We start from the raw sequence: 19,474 nt of genomic DNA, 5'->3' as shown, positions 1-19,474 counted from the left end.
TCATTGCCTGCACTTTCTTTTTGGTTTTCAACCCGTCACCCCAAAATGGCCCTCTTCCTCTTCGTTTCAAGAACCTCCTCCATGCCTCCTTCTACTCCTCTTCTCAAAACCCTAATGCACACTTGGAGCTTTCGCGGAGAGACCCCTTTTCTGGGAAACCTAATTTTTCGCCGCAGTTTGATGAGAATGCAAGGTTGAAAGATGATAAAGTCGATAATGAAGAGATTGCTCTCTCTCAACTTCCGGAGAAAAACGAAAGCTTGAAGGGAGATAACAATGCTCAGTCATCCAACCCCATCCTTTCATCGCACAATAACACAGAAATCGAAGTGTCTGGGAAAATGGAGGGTTCCAAGAGAAGAAACGAGATCAAGAAGCACACACATTCACATTCTTCTTCTTTGAAAGATTCAAATGGAAAACGTGGCTCGAAGAAGAAAAGTGATCGTAAAAAGGTGTCATTTAAGAAGCAAGGGAAACAGAGTGAGTTGAAGTCCAAGCTTATGAATGGCTGTGACATATTTGATGGAAGATGGGTGAGAGATAACTCGTACCCGCTTTATGCTCCGGGGTCTTGTCCTTGGATCGATGAGCCTTTCGATTGTTTTCTAAATGGAAGGCCGGACAATGGCTACGAGAGGTATAGATGGCAACCAAAAAGTTGCAATATCCCAAGGTAATTAATTTGCAGGACTTTTTTACTTGACAATTTGAGTATGCTTTGTTCATAGTATGTTTTATTTGCTTTTACTTCTAACCCAAGGCAACCTCTAAGAATCTTTTGAATTCATGTTGCTCTAAAGTTCAAACTGATTTTCATATTGGCGTGCATTTATATCGCATTCGCTAGAATGGTTCTGTTAATAAAGCTTGTTGGTTTTGGTGTTGTGCAGGTTGAATGGTAAGAAGATGTTGAGATTGTTGACAGGGAAGCGTCTAGTTTTTGTTGGCGATTCTCTCAACAGGAATATGTGGGAGTCTTTGCTATGTATTCTTAGAAACTCAGTGGATAATAAGAACAAAGTTTATGAAGTTTCGGGTAGGGAAGAATTTCGCACAGAAGGCTCTTACTCTTTTATTTTCGAGGTATGTTGATTTCGATTTCATAGCCTTGTAAATTCTTCCTTCTTACCTTTTAGCTTTGTTGGTCTAAAGTAATATTAATGTAATTGTTCTTGTATGGATCAATAGGAGTATAATTGTTCCGTGGAGTTCTTTCAATCCCGGTTCCTAGTTCAAGAATGGGAGATGCCGGAACCAAGTGGATCAAAGAAGGAAACGCTTCGCATTGATTTGATTGAGAGATCATCCGACAACTACAAAAATGCAGATGTTCTCATCTTCAACACAGGTCACTGGTGGACTCATGAGAAAACTTTAAGCGGGTAAGTCCAATGCTCCGTTTCACTCTATGTCATGGATTTTTAGAAACTTGGCACCAAAGTTAATATGTATAATAATCTTGCAGGAAGGGTTACTATCAAGAGGGTTCCCATATCTACGGTGAATTGGATGTTGACGATGCATTTCGCAAAGCTTTATCGACATGGGCTAGATGGATTGACACCAATGTAAATCCTAAGAAAACCGCTGTTTTCTTCCGGGGCTATTCACCTTCTCACTTTAGGTACATTTTGGACACATAAAATACTTCAACTTGGCTAACAAATGTATGGCATCTTGCTAATCTTTTTACCCTTTTAACAGAGGTGGAGAATGGAATTCTGGAGGGCATTGCCATGGTGAAACTAAGCCAACTACAAGCTTGGAATCCACGGAATATGGAGGAGAATATCCAACGAACATGAAAATCCTAGACTCGGTACTCAAGGGGATGAAGACACCAGTCAACTATCTGAACATTACAACAATGACTGATTTCCGGAAGGATGCTCATCCATCGATTTACCGAAAGCCGAATTTAACTGAGGAGGAGCGAAAACCGCCTATGATCCAGGATTGCAGTCACTGGTGCCTCCCTGGCGTTCCTGATACATGGAACGAGCTTATATATTCTCAACTCCTCAAACGTAACCAGAAACAACATAGAGAGAAGAAACAGAAAAACCAGAGGACAACTTCTTAAAACTGGAGAAAAAAATAATGTAGTATACGTTTTTCTTTTTTGGAAAGCTCATCATATGGGGAATATCGAACAGGTGTTCTTGAATGTAAAGATAGAAACAAAGGATAAGGCAAAAGTTGTAGTTAGGCAAAGAGGTGGGGCAATGTGCTTTAGTGATCAATTGTGTTTCAGATAGAGGTGGTGAGAGAAACAGGATTTAGCCCTTATGGCATCTCTGGCGGAATTAAAGGAGAAGCTTGGAAATATGGTGACCCGAAACAGTCAATGCTGGTGATCGTGGTGGTTGCAGAAGCTGGTTTTGGTACTGAGAAGGTCATGATTATAAAATGTCAGTCTAATACGGGTTTAATGCCACAATGTGCAGTTGTGGTTGCAATTATAAGGGCCTTAAAATGCCTGTAAGACTGAGAATACGGCTCTGGTTGAAGTTGGTTGTGCGAATTTGGCCAGGCGAAATTCAAACACGAAAGCCTATGGTGTGAATGTCATTACTGTGATGAGGTTTTGGAGTGATTGTGAAGCAGAACAAAATGCAGTTAGAAATGCAGCACTGGCTGCTGGGGCATATGAGCGGTTTATGTACTCATCATGCACATTGTGGAAAAAGAGCGGCTAGTCACTTCATCCCATTAATCTTATAATTGGCTAAAGGAATTTGGGCGTCAGTTTCTTTTGTCCGAAGAAATGATTCATCGAAATAATGAGTCACAAGTGATATCAACAAATTTGAGATTGCCAAACTTTTAATCCCAATTGTATACCTGGTTGGAACAACAAGCACAAAGCCAGATTCTGTGACTAGACCTTGCTTCTATGACATTGATCTTGACACCACACCAGGAAATTAGGTTCTCGGTCTTGCTTGAAGATCGATGCATTTTGGCTCCCCATATGCTCAATGCGGCAACATTTTCTGAAGTTCATCAAACAGAAGTCGGTCTCCATCTCTTCCCCTTACAATTTACAGTTCTGAAAACAACTTTTAAGGTCACTTTTATGGCTTCTAATGTACAATGCTGTAAATTTTTTACAACATTACAGTTTCCTTTCCTTCCAAGCATTGACTCCACTCTGCACTCCTTGCCAATTTTATACCACTTTGATTTTGTTTTGTTTTTTTTTTTTTTTTTTTTTTTTTAATCATTCTTGGCCGTTCATAATTTCATTTTAACAAAGTAACATTTAAAACTCAAATCATAAAAATATATATCCAATGTTAGAACATTTATCCTTGTCTACTGATGAAAGAAAAAATATATAACTTTTGGATTTGACGGTCACATGGACGTGTGGTGTTTTTAGTCTACACTTCAGTGACATAGCCAGACTCTTAGAGAACAAGGGGCTTTCTACACGAAGAAGGGGAGGAGAAAAAGTGGGCTGGGCAAGCAGTTTTAGAGTAAAATGATTAATTCATATTTTATGATATGAATGTGCGATAAGATTATTAATATATGTTATAAAATGAAAGAATTCGTAAAATCACTCAATGATATGTCGGTCATACTGAAAAATTATTAGTGAGAGGCGGCTATGAGATTTTTCTCTTACAAAAACAAGAAAACTAAAACTAAAAATATGCCACTTGCCCATATGTAATTACATTTGCATGCTTTACTGGCAACTTACAAGACTCGAAGATGCGATCGACCATACACAAGCTCAACGTCCGTTGGGAAGGAGTGTCCTTTTAAAGCAACCAAGAATTCTGTTAACCTCATCTCACAAAGAATTCTAGTATGCTAGTAACCTCCACACATTAAAATGTAGAAATCAAAATATTAATTATATAAATTGGAACTTTCATAACCCTCAACATAAATAGGCTTAAATAAATGATCAGTTAAACTTCAAATAAAACAAAACCAAACCTGAAAATTCAAATTAAAAGAATTAGAACCCTTTCAAATTACAACAACTATATATAGCAACCTCCCAGTTTCATTATCCTAAAACCTTTCTGGAGATAAAGGGGGTTTAATTTGTCTCCTTTTCTCTACCTGATTTTGCATCCTTCTTGTATACGTTCGACACCACCTCTGATTGTTTTCTATTTGTTTCCTGTTCTTGGATTTCCTTCTCTTTGGAGGTTTAATGAATCTTCACCATGAGCAAAAGGAAAAATTAATCATCATGCATTCCTTTTCAAGTGCAGCAGCAATATTTGTTCTTGTTACCACTAGTGTTAGCAAAATGGTTAGGAAATCCACTCAACTAAGCTCAACTTTCTATGACACTACATGCCCAAACGTGACAAGCATTATTTGAGGTGTGGTGGAGCAAGCTTAACATAATGATACTTGGGTTGGTGCCAAACTTATCGGGCTCCATTTTCACGATTGTTTTGTAAACATACATAATTAATTAAAGAATCTATTATTGGTACTTTAAAATATCAAATGTAACATAACAGACATATATTTTTATGTGCAATACTGTTTAAATTAATTTAACAGGTAACGATGCATGCATGCATGCATGCGGGGATGTGATGGATCGATTTTGTTGGACAACGCACTAGTGAAAGAGAGTGAGAAAGATGCAATTCGCAGTAAAGGGGCAGAAGGATGACAACAGAAATGAATTCTAGCGAGAGTAGACATGGTCGACAGAGAGAATGATTCATTCTTTTTTCTCTATATAATGATTATACAATGATCTGAGTATATATACATCCTTTCACAATTCTAACAACTTTAATTGTTAAGCATTGGATTAGTGACATCTGTCATAATCCTAGACACATACAAACACATCTCCATACGCAGAGACTTTTATACCCTTATCATCCCTCTCAAGCAGGCAAGGCTCGACCATGCATGATATTGGAACAGTGATACGCAAATAAATGAGATTAAGTCGGACTCACTAGGCTTTACTGGATGGCTTCGGGTTTGCTGTCCCTAAAAGTGTGTTTCATTTGTGTCTCCTTACTAATATGTTGACACATGTCCTTTAACTTATATTGAAACTTAACTCTGTTAACTTTATTTACTTAATATTTAAATTAAAAAAAATCCAAAATAATAAAAAAAAACTGTTGGATTAACGAAGTGAGCAAACCCAGATAGGTTTCCTCTCACAATGATAAAGTTCCATTTGCACAAACACACGCCACTGCATCGCTGAATTCCGGTGGAACCCAAACAATTTTCACAATTCCAGCAGCCTCACTTCTACCAAAACTCCACCTTCACGTATCAATTTCCACAGATTACAGCATCCTAACTTCTACCAAAACATTTCACTTCAATTCAATTCCAATACATATTCATCATCATGCCTTCAATTTCAATTGAAACTTTAGTCATCATGGCTAGTTTTTTTTTTTTTTCCTCTAATCAACGAGGCTGAGCTAAGTCTCAACTTTTACAATACAACGTGTCAAATTGTCTCTGACATTATTTGACGTGTTGTAGAGCGAGCTCAGACCACCGATGTTCGAACTTCGAATCGGAGCAAAACTCGCCCGTCTTCACTTCCACGCTGTTTCGTCAACGTAAGTACCAATTAATCTATTTTTCAATTCCTTGAGTACTACTAAGGATGTAGGACAAATGATATACTAATACTTTTTTTTTCGTGCGTGTGAATATACGTGACATAGGTGTGATAGTTCAAATTTGCTTGAGAAGGCCGAGGGATAGATAGTGAAAAGAACGAAGCTCCTAATCTGTTTACAGATTGTTGAATGGTCGATGACATAAAAAAAAGCCCTAGAAAATGTGTGTTCAGGAATCGCGAAAAAACAACCTATGCTGATAAAATATTTTGTCACAACGTTGTTTTGGTGACAGACACAGTTTGACGGCTGAGATTTGTCACCTCGAAAATGAGTTGATGAAATCAAGATTCGTCGGGAAAGATCTTGAACAACATGCTTTTAGCGACAAAATTTTTTGTTGAGAAAGGCTCTTTGCCAACTAATTTGACTTTGCCGACAAACTAATTTTGTCGGCAAAGTGGAAATTTCTAGTAGTGTTTGGTATTTTTGTAGTAATGTACTAACGTTTTTTCATTAAACTCTTATTTTGGGGCTTGTAATACTTAAAAGAAAAATGGTGTCTTTATGTTTTGAAGTGATATTTATGTGCCATTATGATATATACATACACAAATTTAGTATTGTTACACCCGCCCCTGCTTATAAGGATAATTTTGTAACTCTCCATAAAATTTATAGAATTATCATATTAGTCCTCATTTTTGTCACACCATCAAGATCTGAAAATTTAAATTATTAACCTATCTCCTAGGCTGCCACGTGGCAGCACCCCAACTCCCTTACTTTTTTTTCTCTTTTGTTCCCCCCTGCCGTGACATCCTTTCCTTTCTTCTTTCTTCTTTTTCTTTTTCTTTTTCTTCTTTTCCTTCTTTTCTTTTGGTTTGTCTGCACCCTTTTCCTCTCTCTTTCGAAACCTCTCTCTTTCCTCTCCTTCTTCTTCTACCCGTAACAACACACACACACACACACACACCCACAGTCGCACCAACTCAGGGAGAGTCACCATCATCGCCATTCAACTGCATATATATATATATATATATATATATATCTCTCTCTCTCTCTCTCCCTTGCTCACGGCGCCAGGAGGATCCGAACACCTCCGGCGAGTTTTGTGATTTTTCCAGTTGGGTAAGCATGGTTTCTTCCTTTTTAGTCAAGTTAGATGTTGGTTAAATGTGGTTACTGAGTTGGGTTCATGAATTTTCAAGGTTTTGGAGAGTTTTTGGCACGGGTGAAGGCACCCAAATTTCCGGCGAGATTGTGGTTTCCGAGGGGTTTTCCGGCCACCACAGGCCGTTTCACGGTGAACCCAAGGTATAAACTTACTCCTCTCGTCTAGTGCTTCATTTTGGTACCTAGATCGGGGTCTAGGTTGTAGGTTTGGCGTTGATCGTTGACTTTTTGAGTTTTCGTGCGGGGATCCTCCTAGGCTAATTTCGACGTTCTAAACCCGTTTCCGATGTCCGTTTTCTCAAATTCAATCGTTTAAGTAGAGTTTGACTGAAAGTACTCAATTATGTGTTTAGGTGCGATTCTTAGCGGTGATTCCGTTATTCCTGTTTAGTACGGCTTGCACCATCGGTGTACGGTGAGTGGACCCCTTCTAAAAATGCATGTTTTAATGGTAGAATTGCATACACAGAAAAGCATGACTTTACGATTATGTTTTATGAAACGTTTTGAGATAACATGCTTACTAAGGCTAGTTTGAATTATTACTATTTTTCCTATAACCCATGTTCTTATATAATATCTGATGGATGACGATATGATATTTAGAACATGTTTAGAACACTTCTTTATAGTATAGACGATGGATGACTTTATACTATGAAGTTGATTTTCAATATATGTATGTTCACTGGTTTTGTACTTACGTAGTGGTCCTTTCCGCTACGGGACGTAGGGATAGATCCGGTCCGTCCCGGGCGACGGTTTGGTATTGGCATAGGGCCTGAAGTGTGTTTTCCTCTGACTGTCTGCTCAGAGACGGGGAGCCGGCAAAGGGCCTGAAGTGTATTTTCCTCTGACTGTCTGCTCAGAGACGGGGAGCCGGCATGGGGCCTGAAGTGTTATATCGGACATTCACTAGTGTTTATTATTTATGCGATTTATGATTTGAGACATTGCACGACATGCTAGATTTCGGAAAACCTATATTTATCATTATACTTATGTTTTCATAAAACCTGGGGGTTAGTACGTTGATAACTGTTTTACTATTACTGTATATATAAACTTGATCCACTCACCTTTGTTTTGCGCCCCCTTCAGGACCTAGGAACGAGGATTACGACTTGAGCTACGAGGCGTTCCCCTACCAGTGATTTGTGTCATATTCGCTCCGCTTCGCCACCTATTGTAATAACACTTCTTTATTCTTAGTTCTGCTTATACTCTGTATTAGACTTATGCTCTGGATGTGCTGTGTGTTTACCTAATTTCAATATTTAGAAGTTGAACTTTTATTTGTGTGGTTAGCCTTTATTGCGTACTTTAGTTTATTTTCTCAGTTTTGTTTAAATTAAATGGTTTCGTCACCCTTCGGGTGTCGGCCAGCACGTGACCATCTCGATGTCCCTAGGACCTCGGGGTCGGGGCGTGTCAAGTATTATGTTTTCAATAGTTTTGGGGTCAAATTATGTTTTTCATTTTCATTATTTATTAATTTAAAATATATTTTCCTTAACAGGTAACGGGTCGGGTCATATTACCTGATAATATTAACTGGTTGATTTTGGGTCGGGTCATATTACCCGTTTACTTTAACGGGTGTTATACGACACAACCCATTAAGATATCGGGTATGTCACGAAAACGACACGAACACGGAAAACACGACACGGATGCCAAGTTTACATTTTACATAAAAAAAATTGTACATTTTACAAAAAACAAAAATATTATATAAAAAATTGGTGCATTGCACATTTTAATAACATTAAATATTGTTACAATTTTACATAAAAAAAAAAATTGGTGCATTGGTACATTCATAAAAAAAATTAGCACATTGTATTGTGTATTGTACATTTTACGTAAAAAAAATTGGTAGATTGATATATTAAGAACGTTGTACATTGGTACCTTCATAAAAAATCCATACATTGTATTGTATATTTGTACATTATATATTGGTATATTATACATTTTACATAAAAAAAATTGGTAGCAGTCCCTAACTACGAGTGTTCTTTGATTGAAACCTTATTGATTTTCAGTTTTTTTTTATTTTTATCGAGGCCCCCGACATTTACTAATGAGATTAAATAAAACCAATGATTTATAGGATTGAAAATATTAACAGATAACACACACACACACACACACACACACTAAATGACTTTTGGTTAGAATTCAAAATTTTGAAGCCATTTTTGTTAGTTTTTATTAAGATTAATTGCTAATCCGAGTATACTGTAGGTTGTGCTTTATTTAATTAATTACATATAATTTAACATGTGGATGAGCAACAAGTTGACGTTTTAGGGTATAATTCTAATAATCTTAACAGACATCATTACACCATGATCTATCATTTGTTTGATCTAACATATATATATATATATATATATATATGTATATATATATATATATATGTATGTATGTAGCATGAGAAACTTGATCATGAAGTAATATAATGGCATGGTGCCAGAAAATAATATAAGTATGACTTCTTTTTTTATTGTATATCAACCTTTGACAACATAGATAAACAGAAGAGAACAGCGAGGAAAAGAAATTGGCTGCCTATAATATGACAAAATACTTAAACCTCATGCTATTAGACTACCGTTATTTAGGGCACATACATAACCCTAATCATTTTTTTTTTCTTTTCAAAATACTTATGAATAATTTTCAATTAATTAACCCTTCTGCAATTAGTCCTAATCTCTCCATTGGTGCCTGTCAAAACTCCTATATTCCCCATATTGATCATGGACTGACCAAAGCTATCAAAAAAGTCACTTTGGCTATTTGCAAAGCGGTTCACAATCGCAACGGTATCTCCGCTAGTTGAGAACAGCACCTGATCGGTTTGGAGAAGCCCACGGTTGTTTTGGAGATTTGTAAAGTAGTTGTTGTCGAAGGCATCGCGGGTGGATTGGTCAAGGTCGTTCAATGTATCTCCGTTGCCGTTTTGAGGACATGTTTGGCGGAGGGTTTCCAAGTATCCGGCTTCCATCGTCGGGTCCGGGTTGCCGGTGCCACTGAAATTGTAGAGGCGGTGAACGAAAGTTGAACATCTTGCCCGGCCAAATGTATGAGCACCTAAGAATAAAGGAAACAACCACATTTAAATTCTAAAAATAATTAGAGGTTGACTTATTATTACGTGGTGTACTGCTAGCTTAATCTGGTGATTAATTGTACTATTATTCTGGTCAATTGTGTGTATATATACGGTTACCTGATAAAGCAACCAGATCAGTGGAATCTAATCCTGCGTCGCCAAATTTTTGTGAAAGTTGATCAAGGTTTTCGCCAAAGCCTGGAATGGCAGTGGTACCAGCTCGGTTGGCTGTCCTACTGTCTCTTCTTCCCAATTGAACTTCCCACGTCGGCCCTCCATTCTGCATATATATACCAATACAAATATTACATGAAGAACTTTTTGAACAACAGTATATGAGGAACTGCTTAAAATATATATGCTCCAAATTTCCAAGAATTGTTCATTAATTAGATTATCTCTTCACCGCCATTCGCATTCTTTTTTATTTTCTTTGGGGCTGGTTCTCAGATGGATTGACCATTTCCCAATTAATTAAACTAATTAGGACTTTTAATATGTACGTACCGCAGAAACAAGAATTTCAGAAGCAATTGCTAAAATGTCAGAACAGGAGACAACACCAGGGCAAACATTCTCGAGAGCAGTTTTGATATCATCTACGACGTCGTATCCGTCTGTCGATAGATTGGGACCTGCATCTTTCTCGCTATCTATTCCATCTGCGTTGTCTAGCATAATCGATCCATCACAACCCTGCATGCATGCACCGTTAGCCATTAAATTAAAGTTATTTAGTATTGCACGTAAAAACACAGTTCTTCCTTTGACAGAGCATCCATCTGTTCATTATTAATAGACGGATTCTCGATATATTATTGGTCAATAACATATCAACAGCAAAACTTTTTTATGTTTTAGCAATGTATTATCCGTATTATCAAATACAAAATCCATCATTTAGCAAAGATGGACGCTCATGCGCGTAGAGCTTTATGTAATATATATCTCATTGTACGTTACCTGATGATATTTTTTGAACAAATATTACCTAATGATATTTAGAATAACCAATAACATTTTCCTTAATGAATTACATACATTGACGAAGCAGTCGTGGAAATGCACCCGGATGAGTTTGGCACCAAGCCGGATGTCATTCTGTTGAGCTTGCTCGACCACACCACGAACAATGCTCGTCACATTCGGGCATGTGGTACTGTAGAAAGTTGAGCTTAGTTGAGCGTTAACATTTCCCAACACACTAGTAAAAACAAGAACAAATATTGCTCCTGCAATTGAAAATGAAGACATGATGATTAATTAGGAAACTGAAAATTGAGAGGTTGCTAGCTATAGATAGTAGCTCTTGGGGTGGGAGATGAGATGGGTTCTATATGAGGCTAATACCACCCTTTTATAGAGAGAATATATAATAGGTGAGATTTCAGTGCAGCGACAAGCATTTTGTGCATGCATGCTTTAAGCAAATGACCAGAAAGATCGTTCTTTGAATATTCATACATGGAAATTTTCAGATAATTAAGCTGATGTGGGCCTATTCGGAATCAGGAACATTTCTAAGTATCCTTTTAAGTTGAAGAATTTTCAAACTTTTCGGTGGAGGGAGCAATTATTTTAATCTAATTTTGTATATATTTCAACGGTCCAAGGGCCATATATAGTAATTATATTGAGGACTTGATATACTAATAATTTCACCAGGAAAAGAATTGGTCCGGGGAATGAATAATGGAATCATGAAGCAATGATTGTCATTCGATCGTTGAATACACCATCTATTTAATTTATATTGTTTGATATACTTCTTTTCTCTGTGTAAAAAAGTTATCACAGTTTGATTAAGAGACTTAAGTGAAAAATGCCGTATTTCATTTCACTGTGTACTGGTTATTTTCTCAAATCTATAATTTACAAATTTTTTTTTTTTTTTTTTTTTACATATATTTAGGGTATGTATGCATAGCATAAATGTAATGAGGTTTACCAAATTCTTCCAAGCATTGCGTGCATAAACGTTGACAAAGAATTACCCATTAAATTGGAAGATTAATAAGATAAGTTTTCTCCATGTCTAGTCCCTTCAAAATAAAAAAATCATTTACGTAAACTTAAATATGCAGTAAATTTTATGAGGTACCCAATCCATATACCATCTATTTCAATTCTAGTCACCTATCGAGATCAATATTGTTGACGTATACAACATGAAGTAGTGAGACTTCTTCTAATTGGATATGTAGGGAGTAGGAAACATACGTATGATGAAGTCTAGCATTCTAGAATTTTTGTATATTGACCGGAGGCTTTGGAGACAATCGAATGACTTCAATCAGTATGTCAAACCGTGTGGGTACGTACGTAGCTGTATGGACGCGCTCATTTAATACTAGCATCCTATTACGGGAATGGACACATATATCTCAGTCCTGTATAATGTATGTTTATCATAAAAAGTTTATTTGAAGATCATTTCTATAAAAAAAAATTTAATTATTTGAATCACAAATTATTTATTTATCCCAATGTGTAGAACATATCAACAGTGTGCGTACCAAGTAACATTGATGAATTGTACATTTATTTGATATATTTAAATGACTAAACGGTTTCTTATTCAAATGTTTTTTTTTTTTTGTTTGAAGATGATCTCCAAAGAAAGATTAAGAATTGAACAGCTCCGATTTTGGAATCTATCACAATGAGTGGTATATGTGCATTCCGTCATGGGGATGAAAGTATTTTCTAATAGAAATTTTTAAGTATACCTAGTACACAAGCCGATACACCACCTGTAATAATATAAGTGGAAGGAGACTGAAGAAAGATGATGTTCCACCATAAAACCAATTGGCAATATGAGTTATAGCCCATTTATTTATAAGCACATGCAAATCTTTCCCCGATGTGGGATTCATCAGCTCAACATGAGCCCTCATGTGTGGTGAATTTTCAAGGCTAAAGCGTGGAGAACACAAATCGGGTGACATGAAGCATGTGTGGCCGTTAGGCTTCACACATTGGACGACTTGCTATGATACCATTAGGGGTGCAACTTGGGTTGGGCCAATCCGAACCTGCTCATGTCCAACCCGACTTTAAACCTGAACAAGTGCGTTTTTTTTAGTTATAACCCACCCGAACCCAACCCAATTTCAACCCGTTCATTGATTGGGTTGAGTTGGGTTGATCATTTGCTTGTCCATCCCAACCCAACCCAACTGATTAACCAAACCCAATCTAACTAGATTATAACCCATATCAATTAATGTTCATACTACACCCAAGTGAGCCAAGTCCAAAAAACAACGCCCTTTCTAATTTTTTTTTTATAGTAAATTACCCTTTATAATTACTTAAGCTTTTAGGGAATAAGAGACTTTGATTAGTCAGCCCATATTCGTAGTCTCTAAATCCTAAAGCTTTATAGTAGATTGATTTATGAAATTAAAGTTAGCTAGCTTTGATGTTACTTGGCTTAATTTTTTTAGGAATTCTTGGAACTAAGTCGTTACAAAATTAAACTTGAAAAAGTTGGGAAAACCAAACTCAACCCAAGCAAACCCAAACCCAATTAAACTTGAGCCCAAATGAACCTGAATGAAACCCAACCCGAACCCGAGCCCAAGCCCAAATTGTAAAAGTTTGGTTAGGATTGAGTTGACCTTCTAACCCACCCGAGTTGTACCCCTAGATACCATGAAGAAAGTTGAGGTTCCACCATAGAATAAATTGGCAATATAAGGTGTAGCACACTATAATTAAGCACATGCAAAATCCATTCTTTTTCTGATGTGAGAATCTTATTCTCAACAATATCATAACTCTACTTATATTATGGCATGTACCAGCTTGTTTTCTAGTATGTACAAGAAAAAAAATCTCTCCTAATTATAACACGGGATGTACTACTTTATATTCCGATGGTACACTCTCAACGGTCGCCTACATTTTGACCTCCAACATTTTAAATCATTGTTTTTTGGTCATTCCAATATATTAAATTAAATTTAAGAAAGTTGCCTAAATTCAATCTCTTCAACGGTCAAGTAACTTTGAAGTTAATTTACTGTGTCATTTACTGCTTATAACTTTGACCTTATGTATAGGTTAATATCATATCAATTAACTAGGGTAGTGACATATAGAAGATTTGAATAGGGTGGAATATTGTTAGGTATGTTTTTGTGAAATGCAGAAAAACATCTAATTGAGCTTGAAAATAAACAAAAACAAGAGTCAGCAGTGCTATCCAATCGGCTCGTTTATTGTATTTTATTTTGAAAAAAAATCGGCTCCTTTATTTATTTGTTGGAAATTTCCTCCTTTTTTATAAATTTATATTATTCTTTGGCCAAATTTTTTTGGTGATCCTTGTGGTGATACTCTATTTTTAAATAGACCCATGTGGTGAAAAAGCTATTAATTATAATCATGTGGTGAAATTCGCTATCAATCATAGTCCAAATTGGATTTTTCCTCATTCTTCTGCCATTAACCAATCATAAAGCACCATGTGGATATAAATTTTTTTTTATTTTTAAAACTTTTAGAGCTACAATAAAAGAATAAATAAACAATAAAATTACAAGGTTCATATTATCAGACTTTCTCATTGCAAGAGAGTCAAGAGTCCAAATTCAAGATTTAAAAAATCATAAAGTACCTTGCCGCGTTTAGATTAGAATATAAGTTATCATGCAAACATTGAATTTAGTTACATTTTAAGAAGAACAATGGTGGACGGGATGACTAGGGTTATGTGAGAGAGGGGGGAAGGTGGTGGGTGGTCGATGTGGCTGTGGCTGACAAGGGTAGGGATTGGGGAGGGATTTTTTTTTTCCTTCTATTTTTGTTGATTGTAAAAAATTGGAATTACCAAAAAAAAAAGAAAAAAAATGGAACGACCTTTTTACCCCTGCATGTGGATGAGTTTTTGACAGAAATTTCAATTTGGATTACGATTGATAATGAACTTTACCACAGGGTTAAGATTAACACTTTTTTCACCACAGGGGTCAATTTAAAAGTAGTGTCTCACCGTAGGGATCAAGAAAAAAATTTAGCCTTATTCTTTATATAAGGATAATATAAATTTATAAAAAAAAACTTTAATTAGTTGCCTAGTTGAATATTCTGAGCATATTTGATGAGCGTTTCAGCTGAATTTTCATCTAAGCAAGATACAAGCCAATAGTAATTCATGATATACATGATGAAATACTAGCATGCATGCATCCAAAAGTTTAAAGAAAATGACAAAAATATTTCTTTTTTGGACTAAATATGTGAATATTTACATTTGAATGTGAACATTTAATTCAAAATCAATTAACAAAACGAGGGACATGACCATAAGTTTTCAAACTAATAGCCAGGGAAGGTTTCTATTCTCCAATATAGAAATTTTTGAGAAATTTCTCAAGTAGAAGGTGTTCATGTGCATTATCAATATAATGAAAAGATCTTATCAAAACTAAAGGGATTCTTATTTCACAAATATTTTGGCTGGAAAGTCACAGGTTTTAATCCGTTTTGCGACTATCTACAAAAAGCCATCATAAAACCTTTTTTTTTTTTGTTACCTTCGCCCTAATCAAAGCTTCATATATGATCATGATCGGACATTACAAAAGTGTCATGATCAACGAAACTCCCTTCTCACTAGCCATGTGTCTGGGCCCTGCTTGAATTTTATTTTATTTCTTAATTTTCAAGCTTAAAAGTTTAATACAAGGCACTTCTATAGGTTAGCTCTTCTAAATTACTTATAATATTTTTCTTACAATGTTCACAAATTGGTTTAGATATAAATCAAAAAATTCTGTTTGACTCAATAAATGCTAAGGTCACTTCCAAAAGACTTAAAAAAAATTCCTTGCAATGCAAAAGCGTTTTCAATAACTCAACAATCACATTTTTCACAAAATAATATGAAGTATAACTCACAGTTTTTAATTAGTTTTTCAAAATTTTGCAAAACTAACATAAAACCTATTTTCGTGGTTTTCTCACTGAACCTTAAGATTCTTAAAATTCACACAGGACAATCAGGAGATGTACTCGCCAACGGAACTCCTTGGTCCGCCGACATTTTCTTATTGATTTTATGTTTTCCAGCTTAAACTTTAGTGAGAAACACTTGACTTACAAATGGTAAGTCCACTTGGTGAACGGCTTTTAAGTATACCTTAATGCGCAGGCAAAAATACTCTCATTTTTGACAAAAATTGCGAACAATAAAATCACGACTTTTAATTGGGTTTACGAAATTAAAGTCATACAAGGGTTACTACACGTAGGAACTTCATATATATCTCAAAAGAAAATAAAAGGAGTTTATTCCACATACAGTCTACATAAAAGATTCCCCCAAGGCATTAAAGCAATTAGGAGCTAGGGCAATAATCTTGCGGAATGCAAGTCCACTGCTAGCTAGACATATTTCATGCATTAACAGCCCTGCAGTTCTTTCTGATCTCTCCAGCAGACCCAGTAAGAGGACTAATATTCCCCATCTTGATCATAGAATTAGCAAAATCAGCGAGGAACAGATTAAGATTTGAGTTATAGCTTTGGACCAAACTTTTAGTCCCTGTTGTCACAGCTTCATCACTAGAAAATAGAATTTGATCTGAACCTAGGAGGCCCTTCCCGTTAATCAAGTTCTGAAAGTAATGGTTGTCAAATAGATCAGTTGAATTCCGATCTAAAGGTGCGGTATTGTTTCCATCACTGGTCTGCGGACACCGATTCTGTAGATCAGTTTGCATGCTTTGTTCCATTGTACTATCAGGAGCACCTGTTCCTGAGAAGTTGAAGAGTCTATTGCTGAAAGTGGCACACCGTGCCAACCCAATTGTATGAGCTCCTACACATAATTAAACCCCTTTAACACATTAATTAACTGGTAGATTATATCAACTAATGATGTATTCGCTCTTAATTAAACAGCAGTGAAGAACATGACAAAATCTGAAGAACCTTATTCAGTATTTGGCCATTAGATAAAACATCAACATAATTTCCCTCACTTTGATCAATTAGAATGGATTAAGTGTCTCAGATACTTACCCTCCCTTTCAAAATAGAAAGGACCGTGTCTCATGTTTGATGAACAATTAATGTTAGGACTTGATCGATTAAATTGAACAATTTTACGACTAGAGAGAAAAGAAAAAAAATTCTCCTTCCCAATGTTTTATTTGATGGGTCCGACCCAGTCCAATCTTTTCTAGTTCCGGCCATAAAACGAGATTAAAGACTAAAACCGCTAAAGATATTACTCTCTAATTACATGCTCAGAAATAAATATTTTATATTGTCCTCTCTGCATGCACACAAGAGAAGCACATGAGACTTAAATAAAGGGTGTTGAAATCACTATAGCAAGTATACATGTACCTGATAAGGACACAACGTCTGTGATATTTAGGCCCACAGCGGCAAACTTGGAAATGATGATATCTAGGGCTTCAGTTGGCGCAGGAAGTGCACTGTTTGCTCCTGTCTGATTTGCCACTAGACCATCTCTTCTTCCAAGTAGAACTTTCCATGAAGTTCCTCCACTCTGCAAAATGTGGCAATATTAGTATAATACAACATAACATGTTTAATTATGAATTAAGGATCTAATTAATAATGGCATGCATGATAGTGGATATTAATAAACATAATTAGCAAAGTTAATTAACTTACTAAGAGCACAGAATCTCTAGCAGCTATGGCTAGTATATCAGCACACGACACTACTCCGCTACATGAGCTCTCCACAGAGCTCTTGATTCTGTCAACGACTTCAAACCCTCTTGCTGAATTCAAATTTGGGCGGGCATTCTTCTCACTATCATTACCATCCAGTAGCAGTGACGCATCACAACCCTACACGTGTACATGAAAGGGAGATCATTTAAAATTGGGAGGCCTATGAGCTGCAAATAAAAATTGTGATGCATGCATAAACAGAAATCGGTATATGAAAACTAAAAACAAAATCACTATCTACGGGATCCTTAAGAACTCACATTGACAAAGCAGTCATGGAAGTGAAGCCGAAGCAAAGAAGCAGCCATTCGCATTTCAGACTTGACAGCATTCAGAACCTCTCTTCGGACAATTTTGAGAACATCCGGACATGTTGCGTTGTAGAAATCTGTACTTAACTGGGCTTTCGCGACAAAACACAAGGCAAAGAACGTGATCATTGCCAAAGAGTAACGACGGCTAAAATTAATGGATGACCTTGTCATTGTTACTTAAGAGATGACACACTTAATGCTAATCAATATGGTTAAGGGCTACTTAAGTTGTATGATCAGACATTCCTTGAACTCCATTTATAGCCACGATTATGCGTAAAACAACAAATTTTTAATTAACTATACAGTAGTGTATAATTTTGTTTATCTATTTGAAAACTAGCTACTAGTGCTTATGATGTATGGCGGCAGCACTCAGTGCTTCACCGCTTAGTTGCCTTCATGAACTCAGAAAACAGCACTGAGAGTGTGAGACTGATATTAATTAGCATAATCTCAAGAGATTAGTGCATTTAATATTGCCGACAATGCGGATAACTGAAAGAGTGGTGGCCTAATTGCTCTCAGTTGTACGCTTATAATATAAGAATTTGATTTCTATATGCAAGTTCATGAACGACAGAAGATTGGCAAAGCATACTATATACGATATAGTGCATACCTACAGAAAGCCAAATGGTTTTTTGCTTCCACTTTGGCGCGCACATGATTAAATTATGCTTGCATTAAGAATTTTTTAACAATAAAATAAGGCTGAGCATGCAATATGACCATCTTAAAATTAAAATTATTTTCACTTGATCATAGTGATTTCTTAGTAATGGTCTGTAAAAACGTTAAGTTGGAATTGAAAGCATCTTTATCCCTGTTGATAAGAGTTGACATTTTGGGGAAGCATGCAACTCACAGAGTGCCATGTCTGAGGGCACTACATTGCGCCATTTTGTCTCTTCTTCTTTTCCTACCCCTGTTTCCTCCAATGAATACAAAAGACCAACATTTTAGAGACTATTAGCAACTTCACGAAATTAAACATTAATTGGTTGAGCACCAAGTTTTTTTGACGTTTAATTATCGTTATTGGTACAGGTAAGCCCACGTTTTGTTGCGAAATTTACAAATTTTTTATTTTTGCAAAATATTTTCTATCATGATTAAGAATTTTTTACAAGGTACTTAATAGTGGTTTTATCATTTATTGAGCTACAAATATATATAAAATATTAAAATAAAAGCAAAAAATAAATGGACAAAAATAATAGTGGGGCCCAAAACTTTGTTGAAATAGGACTCCATCCACAAGAATATCTACAAAAGGTCTTACATAAATTTTCAACGCCACGGTGTAGTGACGGTGAAAACATATAGATTTTATAACAATTTCTAAATAATTTTGCAAAACCGCCTAAAAACTGTGATGGTTAGCCCACATTTTTTTAAAATGCAACTTTTTTTTTAGCAAAATATTTTCCATAGTGATTAAGAGTAACATTAAAAGGCAATTGAAAGAGATTTTAGCATTTGTTGACTTACAAATATATTTTTAATAGAATATTTAAGCCTCAAACTAAAAAATAAATGGA

At 35.9% G+C, this 19,474-nt stretch overlaps 3 protein-coding genes across 3 annotated transcripts; 1 reads left to right on the top strand and 2 right to left on the bottom strand.

Moving 5' to 3' along the window:
- Positions 1–341: 341 nt before the first annotated feature.
- LOC137741493 (protein trichome birefringence-like 1) lies at positions 342–2,086 on the top strand. The gene is made up of 5 exons (XM_068481196.1): positions 342–676; positions 894–1,086; positions 1,192–1,385; positions 1,469–1,627; positions 1,708–2,086. Exons 1-5 carry the CDS (start codon positions 342–344, stop codon positions 2,084–2,086), a joined length of 1,260 nt encoding a protein of 419 aa, XP_068337297.1.
- Positions 2,087–9,459: 7,373 nt separating this feature from the next.
- Positions 9,460–11,145, bottom strand: LOC137743861 (peroxidase A2-like). The gene is made up of 4 exons (XM_068483795.1): positions 10,933–11,145; positions 10,399–10,587; positions 10,009–10,171; positions 9,460–9,869 (listed from the first exon to the last, which is right to left on the bottom strand). Exons 1-4 carry the CDS (start codon positions 11,143–11,145, stop codon positions 9,460–9,462), a joined length of 975 nt encoding a protein of 324 aa, XP_068339896.1.
- Positions 11,146–16,298: 5,153 nt separating this feature from the next.
- On the bottom strand, positions 16,299–18,101 carry LOC137743864 (peroxidase N-like). The gene is made up of 4 exons (XM_068483797.1): positions 17,877–18,101; positions 17,551–17,733; positions 17,257–17,422; positions 16,299–16,723 (listed from the first exon to the last, which is right to left on the bottom strand). Exons 1-4 carry the CDS (start codon positions 18,099–18,101, stop codon positions 16,299–16,301), a joined length of 999 nt encoding a protein of 332 aa, XP_068339898.1.
- Positions 18,102–19,474: the final 1,373 nt, after the last annotated feature.

Source organism: Pyrus communis, chromosome 8, assembly GCF_963583255.1.
Source record: "Pyrus communis chromosome 8, drPyrComm1.1, whole genome shotgun sequence".
Lineage (NCBI taxonomy): Eukaryota > Viridiplantae > Streptophyta > Magnoliopsida > Rosales > Rosaceae > Pyrus > Pyrus communis.
Note: the sequence above shows the minus strand (reverse complement) of the source record. Positions and strands in the feature narration are given on the sequence as shown.